The following is a 17,874-nucleotide window of genomic DNA, read 5'->3' as shown; positions in this document are numbered from 1 at the left end:
AGGAATGATCAACAACCAATTTGACAGAGCTTGAATGAATTTTGAAAAGAATAATGGGCAAATGTTGTACAATCCAGGTGTGGAAAGCTCTTAGAGACTCACCCAGAAAGACTCACAGCTATAATCGCTGCCAAAGTTGTTTCTACAAAGTATTGACTCAAGGGTGTGAATACTTGTGTAAATGAGATATTTTTGTATTTAATTTTCAACACATTTTTTTTTAACATTTCCAAAAACATGTTTTCAGTTTAACATTATGGGGTATTGTGTGTAGATTGATGAGGAAAATATATTTAATTCATGTTGAATTCAGGCTGTAACACAACAAAATATGGAATAAGGGGTGTGAATACAGTACTTTCTGAAGGCACTGTACATGTCGAAATCTACCAGCATCTACCCAAGGCAGAATAGACTATCTACCTGCATCTACCCAAGGCAGAATAGACTATCTACCTGCATCTACCCAAGGCAGAATAGACTATCTACCAGCATCTACCCAAGGAGGAATAGACTATCTACCAGCATCTACCCAAGGCAGAATAGACTATCTACCTGCATCTACCCAAGGCAGAATAGACTATGTTCCAGTATCTACCCAAGGCAGAATAGACTATGTTCCAGTATCTACCCAAGGTAGAATAGACTATGTTCCAGCATCTACCCAAGGCAGAATAGACTATGTTCCAGTATCTACCCAAGGCAGAATAGACTATGTTCCAGCATCTACCCAAGGCAGAATAGACTATGGCCTGCTGCTTCCTTCCTGTCTGCTGTTTGCCTCTTTGCCTGCCTGCCTGTCTGTCTGCCTGTTTCCTTCTGCCTGCCTGTTTCCTGCTGCCTGCCTTACCTAAACTTCAAAATAGGTTCATTTTGTCTTTGAAAAAAAATAACTTTTCATTCTACATATCTACATGAGACATATGTAGCGTCCGAGACAGAGAGAAAGCATATCTAAATATTGGTAAATATGTTGTTGTTGTTGTTGTGTTGTTGTTGTTGTCTTCTTGCTGTTGTTGTTGTGACATCAGCGATGTTCAGTACGACTCCTCCTTCAGACTTCGATATAGGCAGCAAACAAGAATCATCCCTACGAGCTGAAAGAAATAAAGAGACGAGGGAAACATAAACTCAGCAAAAAAAGAAGCATCCTCTCACTGTCAACTGCGTTTATTTTCAGCAAACGTAACGTGTAATTATTTGTATGAACAATATTCAACAACTGAGACATAAACTGAACAAGTTCCAAAGACATGTGACTAACAGAAATTGACAAATGAAAAAAGTAACAGTCAGTATCTGGTGTGGCCACCAGCTGCATTAAGTACTGCAGTGCATCTCCTCCTCATGGACTGCGCCAGATTTGCCAGTTCTTGCTGTGAGATGTTACCCCACTCTTCCACCAAGGCACCTGCAAGTTCCCGGACATTTCTGGAGGGAATGGCCCTAGCCCTCACCCTCCGATCCAACAGGTCCCAGACGTATTTAATGGGATTGAGATCCGGGCTCTCGCTGGCCACGGCAGAACACTGACATTCCTGTCTTTCAGGAAATCATGCACAGAACGAGCAGTATGGCTGGTGGCATTGTCATGCTGGAGGGTCATGTCAGGATGAGCCTGCAGGAAGGGTACCACATGAGGGAGGAGGATGTCTTCCCTGTAACGCACAGCGTTGAGATTGCCTGCAATGACAACAAGCTAAGTCCGATGATGCTGTGACACACCGCTCCAGACCATGACGGACCCTCCACCTCCAAATCGATCCCGCTCCAGAGTACAGGCCTCGGTGTAACGCTCATTCTTTCAACGATAAATGCAAATCCGACCAACACCCCTGGTGAGACAAAACCGCGACTCGTCAGTGAAGAGCACTTTTTGCCAGTCCTGTCTGGTCCAGCGACGGTGGGTTTGTGCCCATAGGCGACATTGTTGCCGGTGATGTCTGGTGAGGACCCGCCTTACAACAGCCTTACAAGCCCTCAGTCCAGCCTCTCTCAGCCTATTGCGGACAGTCTGAGCACTGATGGAGGGATTGTGCATTCCTGGTTTAACTCGGGCAGTTGTTGTTGCCATCCTGTACCTGTCCCGCAGGTGTGATGTTTGGATGTACCGATCCTGTGCAGGTGTTTTTACACGTGGTCTGCCACTGCGAGGATGATCAGCTGTCCGTCCTGTCTCTCTGTAGCGCTGTCTTAGGGATCTCACAGTACGGACATTGCAATTTATTGTCGTGGCCACATCTGCAGTCCTCATGTCTCATTGCAGCATGCCTAAGGCACGTTCACGCAGATGAGCAAGAACCCTGGGCATCTTTCTTTGTGTTTTTCAGAGTCAGTAGAAAGGCCTATTTAGTGTCCTAAGTTTTCATAACTGTGACCGTAATTGCCTAAGCTGTTAGTGTCTTAACGACCGTTCCACTGGTGCATGTTCATTAATTGTTTATGGTTCATTGAACAAGCATGGGAAACAGTGTTTAAACCCTTTACAATGAAGATCTGTGAAGTTATTCGGATTTTTACGAATTATCTTTGAGAGACAGGGTCCTGAAAAAGGGACGTTTCTTTTTTTGCTGAGTTTATTATTCACATTAATAGTACTTCACCTAATCTTACACTGTTTCTCAAAAAACCAAGCTCACGTGTAAAACTCAAGTCTACATTAATGTTACTAATGTTACTAAGTTCCCTCAAGACTACATTAATATTACTAAGATCCCTCAAGTCTTCATTCATATTACTAATGTTACTAAGTTTCCTCAAGTCTACATTAATATGAATAATGTTACTAAGATCCCTCAAGTCTACATTAATATGAGTAATGTTACTAAGTTCCCTCAAGTCTACATTAATGTTACTAAGTTCCTCCCAAGTCTACATTAATGTTACTAAGATCCCTCAAGTCTACATTAATATGAGTAATATTACTAAGTTCCCTCAAGTCTACATTAATATTACTAATGTTACTAAGTTCCCTCAAGTCTACATTAATATTACTAATGTTACTAAGTTCCCTCAAGTCTACATTAATGTTACTAAGTTCCTCCCAAGTCTACATTAATATTACTAAGTTCCCTCAAGTCTACATTAATATGAGTAATATTACTAAGATCCCTCAAGTCTACATTAATATGAGTAATGTTACTAAGATCCCCCAAGTCTACATTAATATTACTAATGTTACTAAGTTCCCTCAAGTCTACATTAATGTTACTAAGATCCCTCAAGTCTACATTAATATGAATAATGTTACTAAGATCCCTCAAGTCTACATGAATATTACTAATGTTACTAAGTTTCCTCAAGTCTACATTAATATTACTAATGTTACTAAGTTCCCTCAAGTCTACATTAATATTACTAATGTTACTAAGTTTCCTCAAGTCTACATTAATATTACTAATGTTACTAAGTTCCCTCAAGTCTACATTAATGTTACTAAGATCCCTCAAGTCTACATTAATATGAATAATGTTACTAAGATCCCTCAAGTCTACATGAATATTACTAATGTTACTAAGTTTCCTCAAGTCTACATTAATGTTACTAAGTTCCTCCCAAGTCTACATTAATATTACTAAGTTCCCTCAAGTCTACATTAATATGAGTAATATTACTAAGATCCCTCAAGTCTACATGAATATTACTAAGATCCCTCAGGTCTACATTAATATGAGTAATGTTACTAAGATCCCTCAAGTCTACATGAATATTACTAATGTTACTAAGTTTCCTCACGTCTACAATAATATTACTAATGTTACTAAGTTTCCTCACGTCTACAATAATATTACTAATGTTACTAAGTTTCCTCACGTCTACAATAATATTACTAATGTTACTAAGTTCCCTCAAGTCTACATTAATGTTACTAAGTTCCCTCAAGTCTACATTAATGTTACTAAGTTCCCTCAAGTCTACATTAATATTACTAAGTTCCCTCAAGTCTACATTAATATGAATAATATTACTAAGTTCCCTCAAGTCTACATTAATGTTACTAAGTTCCTCCCAAGTCTACATTAATATTACTAATGTTACTAAGTTCCCCCAAGTCTACATTAATATTACTAATGTTACTAAGTTCCCTCAAGTCTACATTAATATTACTAAGTTCCCTCAAGTCTATATTAATATGAATAATGTTACTAAGTTCCCTCAAGTCTACATTAATGTGAATAATGTGTACTAAGTTCCCCCAAGTCTATATTAACGTATGGTAAGTTTCTAGGACTTTACCTGGAGGAAGGCGATCCCGATCGCCACTGCTCCCAGGATCTGCAGTTGGCTCAGAATGAACGTCTCCAGCTTAGTGATACATCCACCCTAAAGAGAGAGAAGAAGACACTCATGTCATCTTGAACAATCAGCTACTATCAGTTATTATACACATTACCTTATTGTCTATTGTTTGATATGTACTGTAGGATGTGTGTGTGTGTGGCTCTACTCACCTCCACCTTGTAGATATTAGAGGGGTGGTCTCTGCGGCCACAGAGGTGACTGGGTGTCTTGCAGCAGCTGTCTGGGACCAGTCTCTCGTTGCTAGGTGTCAGGATCCACACACTGTCTGACCAGTCTGACGAGCTGTTACTACCACAACACTTAAACTGAGATAGAGAGAGAGAAAGAGAGAGAGAGAGAGAGAGAGAGAGTACGGAGAGAGTGGAGAGAGAGAGTAGAGAGAGAGTGGAGAGAGAGAGGAGAGAGAGAGAGAGAGAGAGAGAGAGAGAGAGAGAGAGAGAGAGAGAGAGAGAGAGAGAGAGAGAGAGAGAGAAAGAGGAGAGTGGAGAGAGAGAGAGGAGAGAGAGAGAGCGAGAGAGAGAGAGAGAGAGAGAGAGAGTAGAGAGAGAAAGAAATTGATAATAAGATGATTGTGGGAGCTGTACTGTTAGATTTCAGTGCAGCCTTTGATATTATTGATCATAACCTGTTGAAAAAAACTTAAGTGCTACGGCTTTTCAACCTCTGCCATATCGTGAATTCAGAGCTATCTATCTAATAGAACTCAAAGGTTTTTCTTTAATGGAAGCTTCTCTAATGTCAAACTGTATGTAAAGTGTGGTGTACCGCAGGGCAGCTCTCTAGGCCCTCTACTCTTTTCTATTTTTACCAATGACCTGCCACCACTGGCATTAAACAAAGCATATGTGTCCATGTATGCTGATGATTCAACCATATACGCATCAGCAACCACAGCTAATGAAGTCGCTGAACCCCTTAACAAAGAGTTGCAGCCTGTTTTGGAATGGGTGGCCAGTAATAAACTAGCCCTGAACATCTCTAAAACTAAGAGCATTGTATTTGGTACGAATCATTCCTTAAGTTCTAGACCTCAGCTGAATCTGGTAATGAATGGTGTGGCTGTTGAACAAGCTAAGGAGACTAAATTACTTGGCGTTACCTTAGATTGTAAACTGTCATGGTCAAAACCTATAGATTCAATGGTTGTAAAGATGGGAAGAGGTCTAGCCGTAATTAAGAGATGCTCTGCTTTTTTGACACCACACTCCTAAAAGCAAGTTCTAGTTTTGTCTAATCTTGATTATTATCCAGTCGTGTGGTCCAGTGCTGCAAGGAAAGACCTAGTTAAGCTGCAGCTGGCCCAGAACAGAGCGGCACGTTTTGCTCTTAATTGTAATCAGAGGGCTAATATTAATACTATGCATGCCAGTCTCTCTTGGCTAAGAGTTGAGGAGAGACTGACTGCATCACTTCTTCTTTTTATAAGAAACATTGTGTTGAAAATCCCAAATTGTTTGCATAGTCAACTTACACACACTTACCCCACCAGACATGCCACCAGGGGTCTTTTCATAGTCCCCAAATCCAGAACAAATTTAAAAAATGTACAGTACTATATAGAGCCCTTATTGCATGGAACTTCCTTCCATCTCACATTGCTCAAATTAACAGCAAACCTGGTTTCAAAAAACAGATAAAGCAACACCTCGTGGCACAACGCCTCTATTTGACCTAGATAGTTTGTGTGAATGTATTGATATGTAGGCTACGTGTGCCTTTTTAAAAAATGATGTAGTTCTGCCCTTGAGCTGTTCTTGTCAAATGATGTTCTGTATTATGTCATTCTGTATTATGGTTCATGTTTTGTGTGGACCCCAGGAAGAGTAGCTGCTGCTTTTGCAACAACTAAATGGGGATCCATAATAAACCACAGGAAGAGTAGCTGCTGCTTTTGCAACAACTAAATGGGGATCCATAATAAACCACAGGAAGAGTAGCTGCTGCTTTTGCAACAACTAATGGGGATCCTAATAAAATATCAAGCATAGATACCAACGAATTTGCGAGAGCACTAGAACAGTCTGCAGTACCCGGCCTCACCCTACTAGAATCTGAAGTCAAATGTCTACTGTTTGCTGATGATCTGGTGCTTCTGTCCCCAACCAAGGAAGGCCTACAGCAGCACCTAGATCTTCTGCACAGATTCTGTCAGACCTGGGCCCTGACAGTAAATCTCAGTCCAAAAAAGGTCCAGTATCCAGGACCACTAATACAAATTCCATCTAGACACCAATGGCTTCCATCTGGCCACTCTACCATAAAGGCCTGATTGGTGGACTGCTGCAGAGATGACTGTCCTTCCGGAAGGTTCTTCCATCTCCACAGAGTGACCATCGAGTTCTTGGTCACCTCCCTGACCAAAGCCCCTCTCCCCGATAGCTTAGTTTTGCCGCGCAGCCAGCTCTAGGAAGAGTCTTGGTGGTCCCAAACTTCTTCCATTTAAGAATGATGGAGACCATTGTGTTCTTGGGGACCTTCAAAACGGCAAAAAATGTTGGTACCCTTCCCCAGATCTGTGCCTCGACACAATCCTGTCTCGGAGCTCCAAGGACAATTCCTTCGACCTCATGGCTTGGTTTTTGCTCTGACATGAACTGTCAACTGTGGGACCTTATATAGACAGGTGTGTGACTTTCCAAATCATGTCCAATCAACTGAATTTACCACAGGTGGACTCCAATCAAGTTGTACAAACATATCAAGGATTTTCAATTGAAACAGGATACACCTGAGCTCAATTTTGGGTCTCATAGCAAAGGGTCTGAATACTTATGTAAATAAGGTATTTCTGTGGGGGGGGGGGGGGTTTAATACATTTGCAAAAATTCTAAGAACCTGTTTTCACTTTGTCATTATGGGGTATTGTGATGTCATTATGGGGTATTGTGATGTCATTATGGGGTATTGTGATGTCATTATGGGGTATTGTGATGTCATTATGGGGCATTGTGTGTAGATTGACGAGGAAAGGTTTTTATTTAATCCATTTTAGATAAGGCTGTAACGTAACAAAATGTGGAAAACTTCAAGGAGTCTGAATACTTTCTGAATGCACAGTATGTAATGTGATGTATATAATGTGATGTATATAATGTGATAATGAGTCTGAATACTTTCTGAATGCACAGTATGTAATGTGATGTATATATTGTGATGTATTTAATATAATGTGATGTATTTAATATAATGTGATGTATTTAATGTGATGTATATAATGTGATGTATTTAATATAATGTGATGTATTTAATGTGATGTATATAATGTGATGTATTTAATGTGATGTATTTAATATAATGAGATGTATATAATGTGATGTATTTAATATAATGAGATGTATATAATGTGATGTATTTAATGTGATGTATTTAATATAATGTGATGTATATAATGTGATGTATATAATGTGATGTATTTAATGTGATGCGCCAGTAACCTCTGCTCCAAGAAAGGGGGAGGAGTTATCTGTCTTATCAATGTCTGATTCGTTACAATATGCACTCCAAACCAAGTAGCCTAAACCACGACCTCTATCTGAATGAAACATGGTGGCTGGAACAGCGGTTCCAGGTGGCTTCTGTATGGAATGTCATTCATGTACCTCCTGCTGCAGCTTGTCCACTGCACTGGTGATGCTCTCCTCTCCAGACTGCTGGTATTTCTGAACCATGGTCTCCTTCAGGTTGTGTTGTAGCTCCTTATCCAGCTGTGTAGAGACAGACACAGGAGCCAATGACAATCTATGAAATCTTACGCTTACTAACACTGAGACAGTCGTGTCACATTAGTGATTACTGTAAAGGAGGAAGGACAGGGTTCGACAGGGTTGGGGTCAATTAGAATTGAATTCAGTGATAAAAAAATATATAATTTATTTTCAATATTTCTCAATAAATATTGTCTTGGGTCTCTCTTAATGTAGTGATGTGTTGTCTCTCTTGTCTTGATGTTTTGTCCTATATTTATATTTTATTTATTTAAAATGTTGAATCCCAGCCCCCGTCTTCACAGGAGGCCTTTTGGCTTCACAGGAGGTCATTGTAAATAAGAATTTGTTCTTAACTGACTTGCCTAGTCAAATAAAGGTTAAATAAAACTGAAATAAATCAACTGAAAACGCAAAGTTTTTTCTTTTAAAAGTCAAATGTTTCACATTTTAAATTCAAATCACTTCCTAAATTGAATGACTTTAACTAAACGTTAAGTCCCCTTTTTAGGTGACCTGGACCCATTCCAACCGATATTTATTTTCTTTCTCTGTGAACAGCGCAACATCAATTGCTTTCCACTCCCTAAAAGCACTGGTTATCCGGATTCACCTGCGCTATTGCAAGCGCAGCTGTGAGGATCACAGGCACAGGAAGTCCTACATTTGCATAGGGAGTGACACGTCACATTTTCTGGCCTATCCAGACAAAGGAATGATTTCCTGTGCCTGTGAACCTGCTGGCTGCGCTTGCGATAGCGCCAGGGCCGGCTCCAGGCATAAGTGACCGTAAGCTGTCGCTTAGGGACTCCGGCCACTAGGAGGCCCCAAACCAAAGTATATATAAACATGGCATACGTCATGGCAAAATGTATAGAATGGTGGGTAATAAGCTTTAAAACAGCAAAAATGTATCTAAAAAATGAGTAGAATTGCATAAAAGTAGTTATAAAATTGCAAAATGTTCTGTTCGCCCCAATGGCAATAATTGTAAAATTGCAGGAAATGAACTTAAGAGAGGGGGGCCACTAACATGTTTTGCAGTGAGGTGTGGAGCCCCCAAACAAAATCTCACTTATGGCCCCTAAAAGGCTAGAGCCGGCCCTGAATAAAGCATATCAAATGGAGAGTCTAGTGGATTCAACAATAGCAGTATCATCTCGCTATGATGTTCTCAGGTGGATGTATAGCTCTCAACAGGAAATATAATAAATCATTTGGTAGAACTGAAACAAAACTACTTTATCTTGGACACAGACAGACAAAAATACTTTATCTTGGACACAGACAGACAAAACTACTTTATCTTGGACACAGACAGACAAAATGACTTTGAGCTTAAAGCTGTAGCGACTCACATTTGAATGGCGTCTCTGAATCACTCAGAGGACGTTTGGCGGAAAAGTATCTGTCGTCAGTTCTTTGTAAATTGTGCTAATATTGTAGTCACTCAGTAAGATCATATTTATATATGAGAAAGGTGAAATCTTATAGTAAGTAGTTTATAATTTGATTGTTACTATATTTATAAAGCATTTCATTCATTTCAAGCCCTATTGCCCGATTTTTGTTGAATAGGAAAAAAAATCATATAAAATATTCATATATTTTAAAAATATTTGTACTAATGTACTTGAGTTTGTATCCTCAAAGATGAGTACACCTCATCAATTTATAACTATTTTTTTTTACCAGAAAGGGGAATTCCAGACCTTTCTAGAACTATGCAGCATTACCAGGTATTGTTTATTAATTTTGTCTAATTAGTTGGACATCTATATTTTGCCTTCACGTTCATGAATTACAATTGACCCAAACCCTGGTATTCGAACAGAGGCCCAGTTGTACAGTACCAGTCCAAAGTTTGGACACACCTACTCATTCAAGAGTTTTTATTTATTTTGACTATTTTCTACATTGTAGAATAATAGTGATGACATCAAAACTATGAAATAAAACATATAGAATCATGTAGTACCCAAAAAAAGTTTTAAATCAAAAATATATTTTATATTTGAGATTGTTTAAAGTAGCCACCCTTTTGCCTTGAGGACACCTTGGCACACTCTTGGCACACTCTTGGCATTCTCTCAACCAGATTCATGAGGTATGCATTTCAATTAACAGGTGTGCCTTGTTAAAAGTTAATTTGTGGAATTTGATGTGTAATGGAGAGTGATGGAGTGCTGCATCAGATGACCTGGCCTCCACAATTACCTGACCTCAACCCAATTGAGATGGTTTGGGATGAGTTGGACCGCAGAGTGAAGGAAAAGCAGCCAACAAGTGCTCAGCATATGTGGGAACTCCTTCAAGACTGTTGGAAAAGCATTCCAGGTGAAGCTGGTTGAGAGAATGCCAAGAGTGTGCAAAGCTGTTATCAAGGCAAAGAGTGACTACTTTGAAGAATCTCAAATCTCAAATATATTTTGATTTGTTTAACACTTTTTTGGTTACTACATGATTCCATACGTGATATTTCATAGTGTTGATGTCTTCACTATTATTCTACGATGTAGAAAATAGTAAAAATAAAGAAAAACCCTGGAATGAGTAGGTGTGTCCAAACTTTTGACTGGTACTGCACATTTATTTTTCATAGAGCAGTAAGGAGATGTGATTGGATCAGAAATAACAGAGAAGAATATTCTGAACAGTGAGATCAGAGAAACAGAGTTTGATAGAAAGGTGGAAACAAACAGGAGGATTATTACCTGCTTGCAGAAAGGGAAACACTGGAGGGGGAAGAAAACCAGAGAAGAAGAAAGAAAAAGAGGAATTTGAAAAGGGCGGAAAACAGGGATGAATGGATGGAGAGGAGCAAACAGGAATATTAAAAGATTATGGACATGCAGGAAGATGTGTTATTCAGGAATAAATAAAGGTTAGATAAATAAATAAAATATTCAAGAGTTATTATTTGTATGTAATAGTTATTATAGTCAAGTTTTAGATCATACAAAAACGTTTTAGATCATACAAAAACGTTTTAGATCATACAAGAATGTTTTAGATCATACAAGAAGGTTTTACATAATACCAGAACGTTTTAGGTCATACCAGAACATTTTAGGTCATACCAGAACGTTTTAGGTCATACCAGAACGTTTTAGGTCATACCAGAACGTTTTAGGTCATACCAGAACGTTTTAGGTCATACCAGAATGTTTTAGGTCACACCAGAACCATTTAGGTCAAACCAGAACATTTTAGGTCACACCAGAACATTTAGGTCATACCAGAACGTTTTAGGTCACACCAGAACGTTTTAGGCCAAACCAGAACGTTTTAGGTCACACCAGAACATTTAGGTCACACCAGAACGTTTTAGGTCACACCAGAACATTTAGGTCACACCAGAACATTTAGGTCAAACCAGAACGTTTTAGGTCACACCAGAACATGGTTTGTGTCAGTGACTGAATTAGCTCAGAATACAGTTTGTTTATCATTCTGATACTAAATAATACACAACGATGGATGTAACTATATCCTACATGACATAACTATGACTAATCGTGCTACAGCTTCAAATAGACCTTCTTGCCATAGTCATCATCTAAATATACCTATAAACGGTCCTGCGTATTTCAGGAATCAACTGTGACAAGTCACGGAGTAGGCCACATGTTGAATGGTAACAGTCTTAAATGTTACGGTATAAACCTTGACGAAACTGTTTCTCTAGAATGAAACAAAACATCGAGTGTCACGGTAGAGTGGTGAGTCTGGTAATACCAACCTGCGTTCAAATACTCCGGGAAATTATTTCAAACACTGTACCTGTGCCCCGGCCAAACACTGTATCCCCCCCCCCCCCCCCCCCCCCACAAGGCCAAAGCAAACGCTCAAAATATACGAGCGATTTTAAATAGCATTTGAACCCAGGTCTGGTAAGAGTCAGGTCAGGTGTTACTCATGATACCTTGCCAATCAGAATTCCCGGCATGTCTGAGGAGAACACAGTATTCTAAGACCTCCTGCCACTGGATATAGGCCAGACCCATCCATCATCCCCAAATAGCACCCTATCCCCTATATAGTGCACTACTTTGTGACCACACGCCCTTAGGGCTCTGGTTAACAGTTGTGCACTATGTAAGGAAAAGGGTGCCGTTTAGTACACAGCCGGGTTGCAGCAGCTATGTGTAACTAGTACATTTTTTTTTTTTTTGTAATGTGTAGACCTGGGTTCAAATACTATTTGACATCTTTTGGATACTTTGAGCGTTTGCTTTAGCCTGCCCGGAGTGCCAGGTGTCTAGCGGGACTTTTCTATCGATTCCATCAGGACAGGCAGGTTCAAATCAAGCACAGATAAAGTATTTGGAATGATTTTAAATAGTATTTGAACCCAGGTCTCGTAATATTGTATAAGACAGCGTTTCTCAAACTCGGGTCCAGCGTACTCCAACGGGTGCACATTATTGTTTTTGGCTAGCTCTACACGTTTAAATAATCAAAGCTTGATTCATTATTTCAGTAAACTGTGTAGTGCTAGTGCACAAACCAAAATGGGCACCCCTTGGGTCCCCAGGACCAAGTTTGGGAAACGCTGGTATGTACATACCTCCTGGTACTGGATATAGGCCAGGACTCCAGCTACAATTTCCAGCAAGAAGATACAGAGTAGCAGGATGAAATACTGTGGTGGGAGAGAACAGAGAGAACGAGAGAGAGAGAGAGAGAGAGTAACAGAATAAAATACTATGGTGGGTGAGAACAAAGAGAACAGAGAGAGGGAACAGAGAGAGAGAGAACAGAGAGAGAAAGAGAGAGAGAGAGAGAGAGAGAGAGAGAGAGAGAGAGAGAGAGAGAGAGAGAGAGAGAGAGAACAGAGAGAATAGAGAGAGAGAGTAGCAGGAAGTAATACTGTGATGGGTGGGGAGAACAAAAAGACATTCCTCCTAATATAAAACAGACCGTAGTGAGCTGAGGTTGAAAACAACTTCACGTGCCAATATCTGTGTGTAGTAAGGTCATACAGTAAGTGAGCGTGTGTGGTGTGTGTGTGTGTGTGTGTGTGTGTGTGTGTGTGTGTGTGTGTGTGTGTGTGTGTGTGTGTGTGTGTGTGTGTGTGTGTGTGTGTGTGTGTGTGTGTGTGTGTGTGTGTGGTGTGGTGTGGTGTGTGTGGTGTGTGTGTGCCTTTTTATTGCAATTACAGTTCCTCCTAATCAGTGTTTCTTTCCATACATTTTCAAGATTGTAATATTATCTCTATCTCTCCCTCTCCTCTAACCCTCTCCCCCTCCTCTAACCCTCCCTCTAACTCTCTCCCCACCTCTCCCCCTCCTCTAACCCTCCCCCACTCCTCTAACCCTCCCTCTAACTCTCTCCCCACCTCTCCCTCTCCTCTAACCCTCTCCCCCCTCTCTCTCTCTCTCTCAATTCAATTCAAAGGGCTTTATTGGCATGGGAAACATATGTTAACATTGCCAAAGCAAGGATAATAAACAAAAGTAAAATGAACAATAAAAAGTGAACAGCAAATATTACACTCACAGAAGTTCCAAAAGAATAAAGACATTACAAATGTCATAATATGTATATATACAGTGTTGTAACGATGTGCAAATAGTTAAAGTACAAAAGGGAAAATAAACATAAATATGGGTTATATTTACGATGGTGTTTGTTCTTCTCTAGTTGCCCTTTTCTTGTGGCAACAGGTCACAAATATTGCTGCTGTGATGGCACACTGTGGTATTTCACCCAGTAGATATGGGAGTTTATCAAAATTGGGTTTGTTTTCAAATTTGTTGTGGATCTGTGTAATCTGGGGGAAATATGTGTCTCTAATATGGTCATACATTTGGCAGGAGGTTAGGAAGTGCAGCTCAGTTTCCACCTCATTTTGTGGGCAGTGTGCACATAGCCTGTCTTCTCTTGAGAGCCAGGTCTGCCTACGGCGGCCTTTCTCAATAGCAAGGCTATGCTCACTGAGTCTGTACATAGTCAAATATTTCCTTAATTTTGGGTCAGTCACAGTGGTCAGGTATTCTGCCACTGTGTACTCTCTGTTTAGGGCCAAATAGCATTCTAATTTGCTCTGTTATTTTGTTAATTCTTTCCAATGTGTCAAGTAATTATCTTTTTGTTTTCTCATTATTTGGTTTGGTCTAATTGTGTTGCTGTCCTGTCTTTCTATCTTTCTCCCTCTCTCTCCCTTTTACCCCCTCCTCTCCTCTCCCCTCTCAATTTCAATTCAATTCAATTTAAGGGGCTTTACTGGCATGGGAAACATATGTTTACATTGAAAATCAAAGCAAAGCCTCCTCTCCTCTATACCCCCTCCTCTCCCCCTACCCCCACTTCTCCCCACTCTCGCTCTGTCTCTTCAACCACCATACCAGTGATGCCCGTCATTCCTCTCTCGTGACTCATGCTCCGTATCTAAACTCTTAAAGATACACACGTCATTATTCTGCTTGATATTTATGACACGTGCATTTCAGACAGTGTATTTTCGTCTGGTTCTGTTCTGTGCTAGATAGAGGAGTCTAGATGCATATAAACCTGTTTTAGCATGGACATTGCCATTGAGGGCTTCCACCATTTTAAAGTAGTCCACTGGGTGGGGATTACTATGTTTAAGGAGAAATCAGCCAATTATCAGAGCATTGTCTTCTTTAAATTGGGTTGCCTATGGTTAGTAAATGGCTTTACGCTATATCACCGCCATCTAGTGGTCACAAAATGTCATTACTTGGATTAGCTAACACAACGTGCCATTGGAACACAGAAGTGATGGTTGCTGATAATGGGCCACTGTACGCCTATGTACAGTAAAGAATCTGCCGTTTCCAGCTACAATAGTCATTTACAACGTTAACAATGTCTACACTGTATTTCTGATTATTTTGATGTTATTTTAATGGACAAGAAATGTGCTTTTCTTTCAAAAACAAGGGCATTTTCCAAGTGACCCCGACATTTGGAACGGTAGTGTATATACAGTGTAATCCGTTTTTTTTTTTCTGTGTTTACTTGACAGGAGTTAATATGCGAACGGATTATAATATATAAAAATCCTTTTGATCTGAAAGTAATAGCTCAGGTGTTTCCGAGGGTGCAGAAGAAGCTTTGTGATGTCATGTCCGGTATATGTACTGTTTATAAGGCAGTAGAAGTAGCCGTGTGGATTACATTACGTTTGATTGATATCGTGTGTTAGGTAGAGTGTAGTTTTCAACTGTGTCACCACTGCTGATTTAAAACAGGGCTTTGTAAATGAATTGATTGATTGGTTGATTGGTCGATTGAATGGTTGGTTGATTGGTTGATTGGTTGATTGGTGGATTGATTGATTGGTTGGTGGATTGATTGATTGATTGGTTGGTTGATTGATTGGTTGATTGATTGATTGATTGATTGGTTGATTGATTGGTTGATTGATTGGTTGGTTGGTTGATTGATTGATTGATTGATTGATTGGTGGATTGGTTGATTGGTTGGTGGATTGGTTGATTGATTGGTTGATTGATTGATTGGTTGGTTGATTGGTTGGTGGATTGGTTGATTGATTGGTTGATTGATTGATTGGTTGGTTGATTGATTGATTGGTTGGTGGATTGATTGATTGGTTGGTTGATTGATTGATCGGTGGATCACCACTATTAGCAGACTCCTCATCTCCTTGAGGGTGGCACAGCAGCCTACGATCCCAGTGAAGACAACGATAGCCCCGGCAGCTATGAGGATGTAGGCAGAGGCAGAGTAGAAGGTGGAGTTGAGGAGGCTGATGTAGTCACTCTTCTCTACCAGGGTCCACACCCCCACCGCCATCACCACTCCACCTGCCAGCTGAAAGAGGACACACACAGCAGGGGAATTCAAAACCACTCAATTCAATTCCCTTTCAAATCAATTCCATTCATTTCTATTATTTCAATTCAGAACACAGACACTTTTCAATAGCAGATAACTAGTAGATTCCTAGCACCAATCAAATACAGGCCTGCAGTAGAAGCCTATCAGTCGCTGACGGATTAGAGACGACTCAAGGGTTGATATTGTTTCAGGTTCATTTAGTGTACAGACATGCAAAGGGTTAAACCTACCTAGAGAATCTACTGCTTTGGTATAACATATAGGACAAATTCAGCAATATTTCTGCCCCAAAAAAGATGTTGTTCTGACATGTAGACAGACAGACAGACAGACAGACAGACAGACAGACAGACAGACAGACAGACAGACAGACAGACAGACATAGTAGACAGATAGACAGGCAGACTCACCCAGAAGAGAAGGTTAAAGGTCAATAGTAGATATTTCAGACAAATCATCCCACATGTGTTTGTTTTCTCATCATACGTCTCCATCCTGAAAACAAGAGAACATACATGTCCTATTTTTAAGGTCTTTCTAGTAAATAGAATAGAGTCCCACAGCCATTCAGAGCAGCTGGGAGGTTTTGAGACCCACCTGTTCAGCAACAAAAAAAAGAACATGCCTTTTTTGTATGTTATTTTGGCATAAATACGTGTCATATATATCAGTTTGCAAACAATATAAAAAAAAATATTGAGTCAATAAAGCCACATGTGTTCTTGAGTAAGGCAGCTCCAAAATACAGCTGTTCCAGTCTAGCTCAGTGCTTTCTGTGGGGGTGGGGCAGCTAGCGGAAAATACAGAGTAGGGGTTGGTAATGTTCTCTAGTTACGCCGTGATTGGCTCAGTGTTTTGTCACTCATGGGGGACACAACTAGATCCAGGTACTGGTGCTGACAGGAACAACTAGATCCAGGTACTGGTGCTGACAGGAACAACTAGACCCAGGTACTGGTGCTGACAGGAACAACTAGATCCAGGTACTGGTGTTGACAGGAACAACTAGATCCAGGTACTGGTGCTGACAGGAACAACTAGATCCAGGTACTGGTGCTGACAGGAACAACTAGATCCAGGTACTGGTGCTGACAGGAACAACTAGATCCAGGTACTGTTGTTGACAGGAACAACTAGATCCAGTTACTGGTGTTGACAGGAACAACTAGATCCAGGTACTGGTGCTGACAGGAACAACTAGATCCAGGTACTGGTGCTGACAGGAACAACTAGATCCAGGTACTGGTGCTGGAACAACTAGTATTCGAAAAAACAGGCGTCGAAACTGCACACAAGAAAATACAGCTGACTGATCTGTCTGGGACTAGTGTGAGGTTGTGTACGCTTGTTTGGTTCACTAAGTCATGTAGGTTGTGTCAGCTTAGATTCAGCAATATCGGGGCATTGAGACATCACTTAGCGTCAACAAGTCGTCAGTCAATGTGTTCACGTCTGTTCAAATGATCAAAATAACCGAGTCATAATATCAGAGGAGATGAGACACTGAAACCCAACACAACACGTACCGACCTACAATCTTCTGAACGGGGTCTGTAGTTGAACTTCAACTGTAAACAGTCAGTCTAAACAATATCCCTTCACACTTCACTAAGTCATATCGTCTAACTGTAAACCACCCTCATGTCATGGGAAAATGTCCCGTGCCTCTGTCATCTCCCTAGGAGTAGAAGCAGGAACACTGTTTGATCTCTGAACTGTACACACTGTTCCATACTGTATCTAAACTGTTATATACTGTATCTAAACTGTACTATACTGTATCTAAACTGTACTATACTGTATCTAAACTGTACTATACTGTATCTGAACTGTACACATAATAACTGTACTATACTGTATCTGAACTGTACTATATTGTATCTGAACTGTACTATATTGTATCTGAACTGTACACATAATAACTGTACTATACTGTATCTGAAGTGTACTCATAATAACTGTACTATACTGTACACATAATAACCGTACTATACTGTATCTGAACTGTACTATACTGTATCTGAACTGTTCTCATAAT

General features: G+C 40.1%; 1 protein-coding gene across 1 annotated transcript; it reads right to left on the bottom strand.

Annotated features, from left to right (window-relative positions):
* Positions 1-281: 281 nt before the first annotated feature.
* LOC120052281 (CD151 antigen-like) lies at positions 282-17,559 on the bottom strand. The gene is made up of 7 exons (XM_038999110.1): positions 16,247-17,559; positions 15,618-15,809; positions 12,577-12,651; positions 7,902-8,006; positions 4,452-4,607; positions 4,237-4,323; positions 282-1,097 (listed from the first exon to the last, which is right to left on the bottom strand). The coding sequence occupies exons 1-7, from the start codon at positions 16,496-16,498 to the stop codon at positions 1,038-1,040; spliced, it is 927 nt and encodes a 308-aa protein (XP_038855038.1). The 5' UTR covers positions 16,499-17,559; the 3' UTR covers positions 282-1,037.
* Positions 17,560-17,874: the final 315 nt, after the last annotated feature.

This window comes from Salvelinus namaycush, chromosome 8, assembly GCF_016432855.1.
Source record: "Salvelinus namaycush isolate Seneca chromosome 8, SaNama_1.0, whole genome shotgun sequence".
Classification (NCBI taxonomy): Eukaryota; Metazoa; Chordata; class Actinopteri; order Salmoniformes; family Salmonidae; genus Salvelinus; species Salvelinus namaycush.
Note: the sequence above shows the minus strand (reverse complement) of the source record. Positions and strands in the feature narration are given on the sequence as shown.

What these genes read in the sequence shown, in the direction of transcription:
- LOC120052281 (XM_038999110.1), bottom strand. Translation starts at nt 16,498, where the DNA reads ATGACACGTATTTATGCCAAAATAACATACAAAAAAGGCATGTTCTTT. An exon ending in CCTTTAACCTTCTCTTCTGG is followed by an intron (nt 15,810 to 16,246) that starts GTGAGTCTGCCT and finishes GTCCTCTTTCAG; the next exon opens with CTGGCAGGTGGAGTGGTGAT. An exon ending in TCGGGATCGCCTTCCTCCAG is followed by an intron (nt 1,098 to 4,236) that starts GTAAAGTCCTAG and finishes TATTTCTTTCAG; the next exon opens with CTCGTAGGGATGATTCTTGT.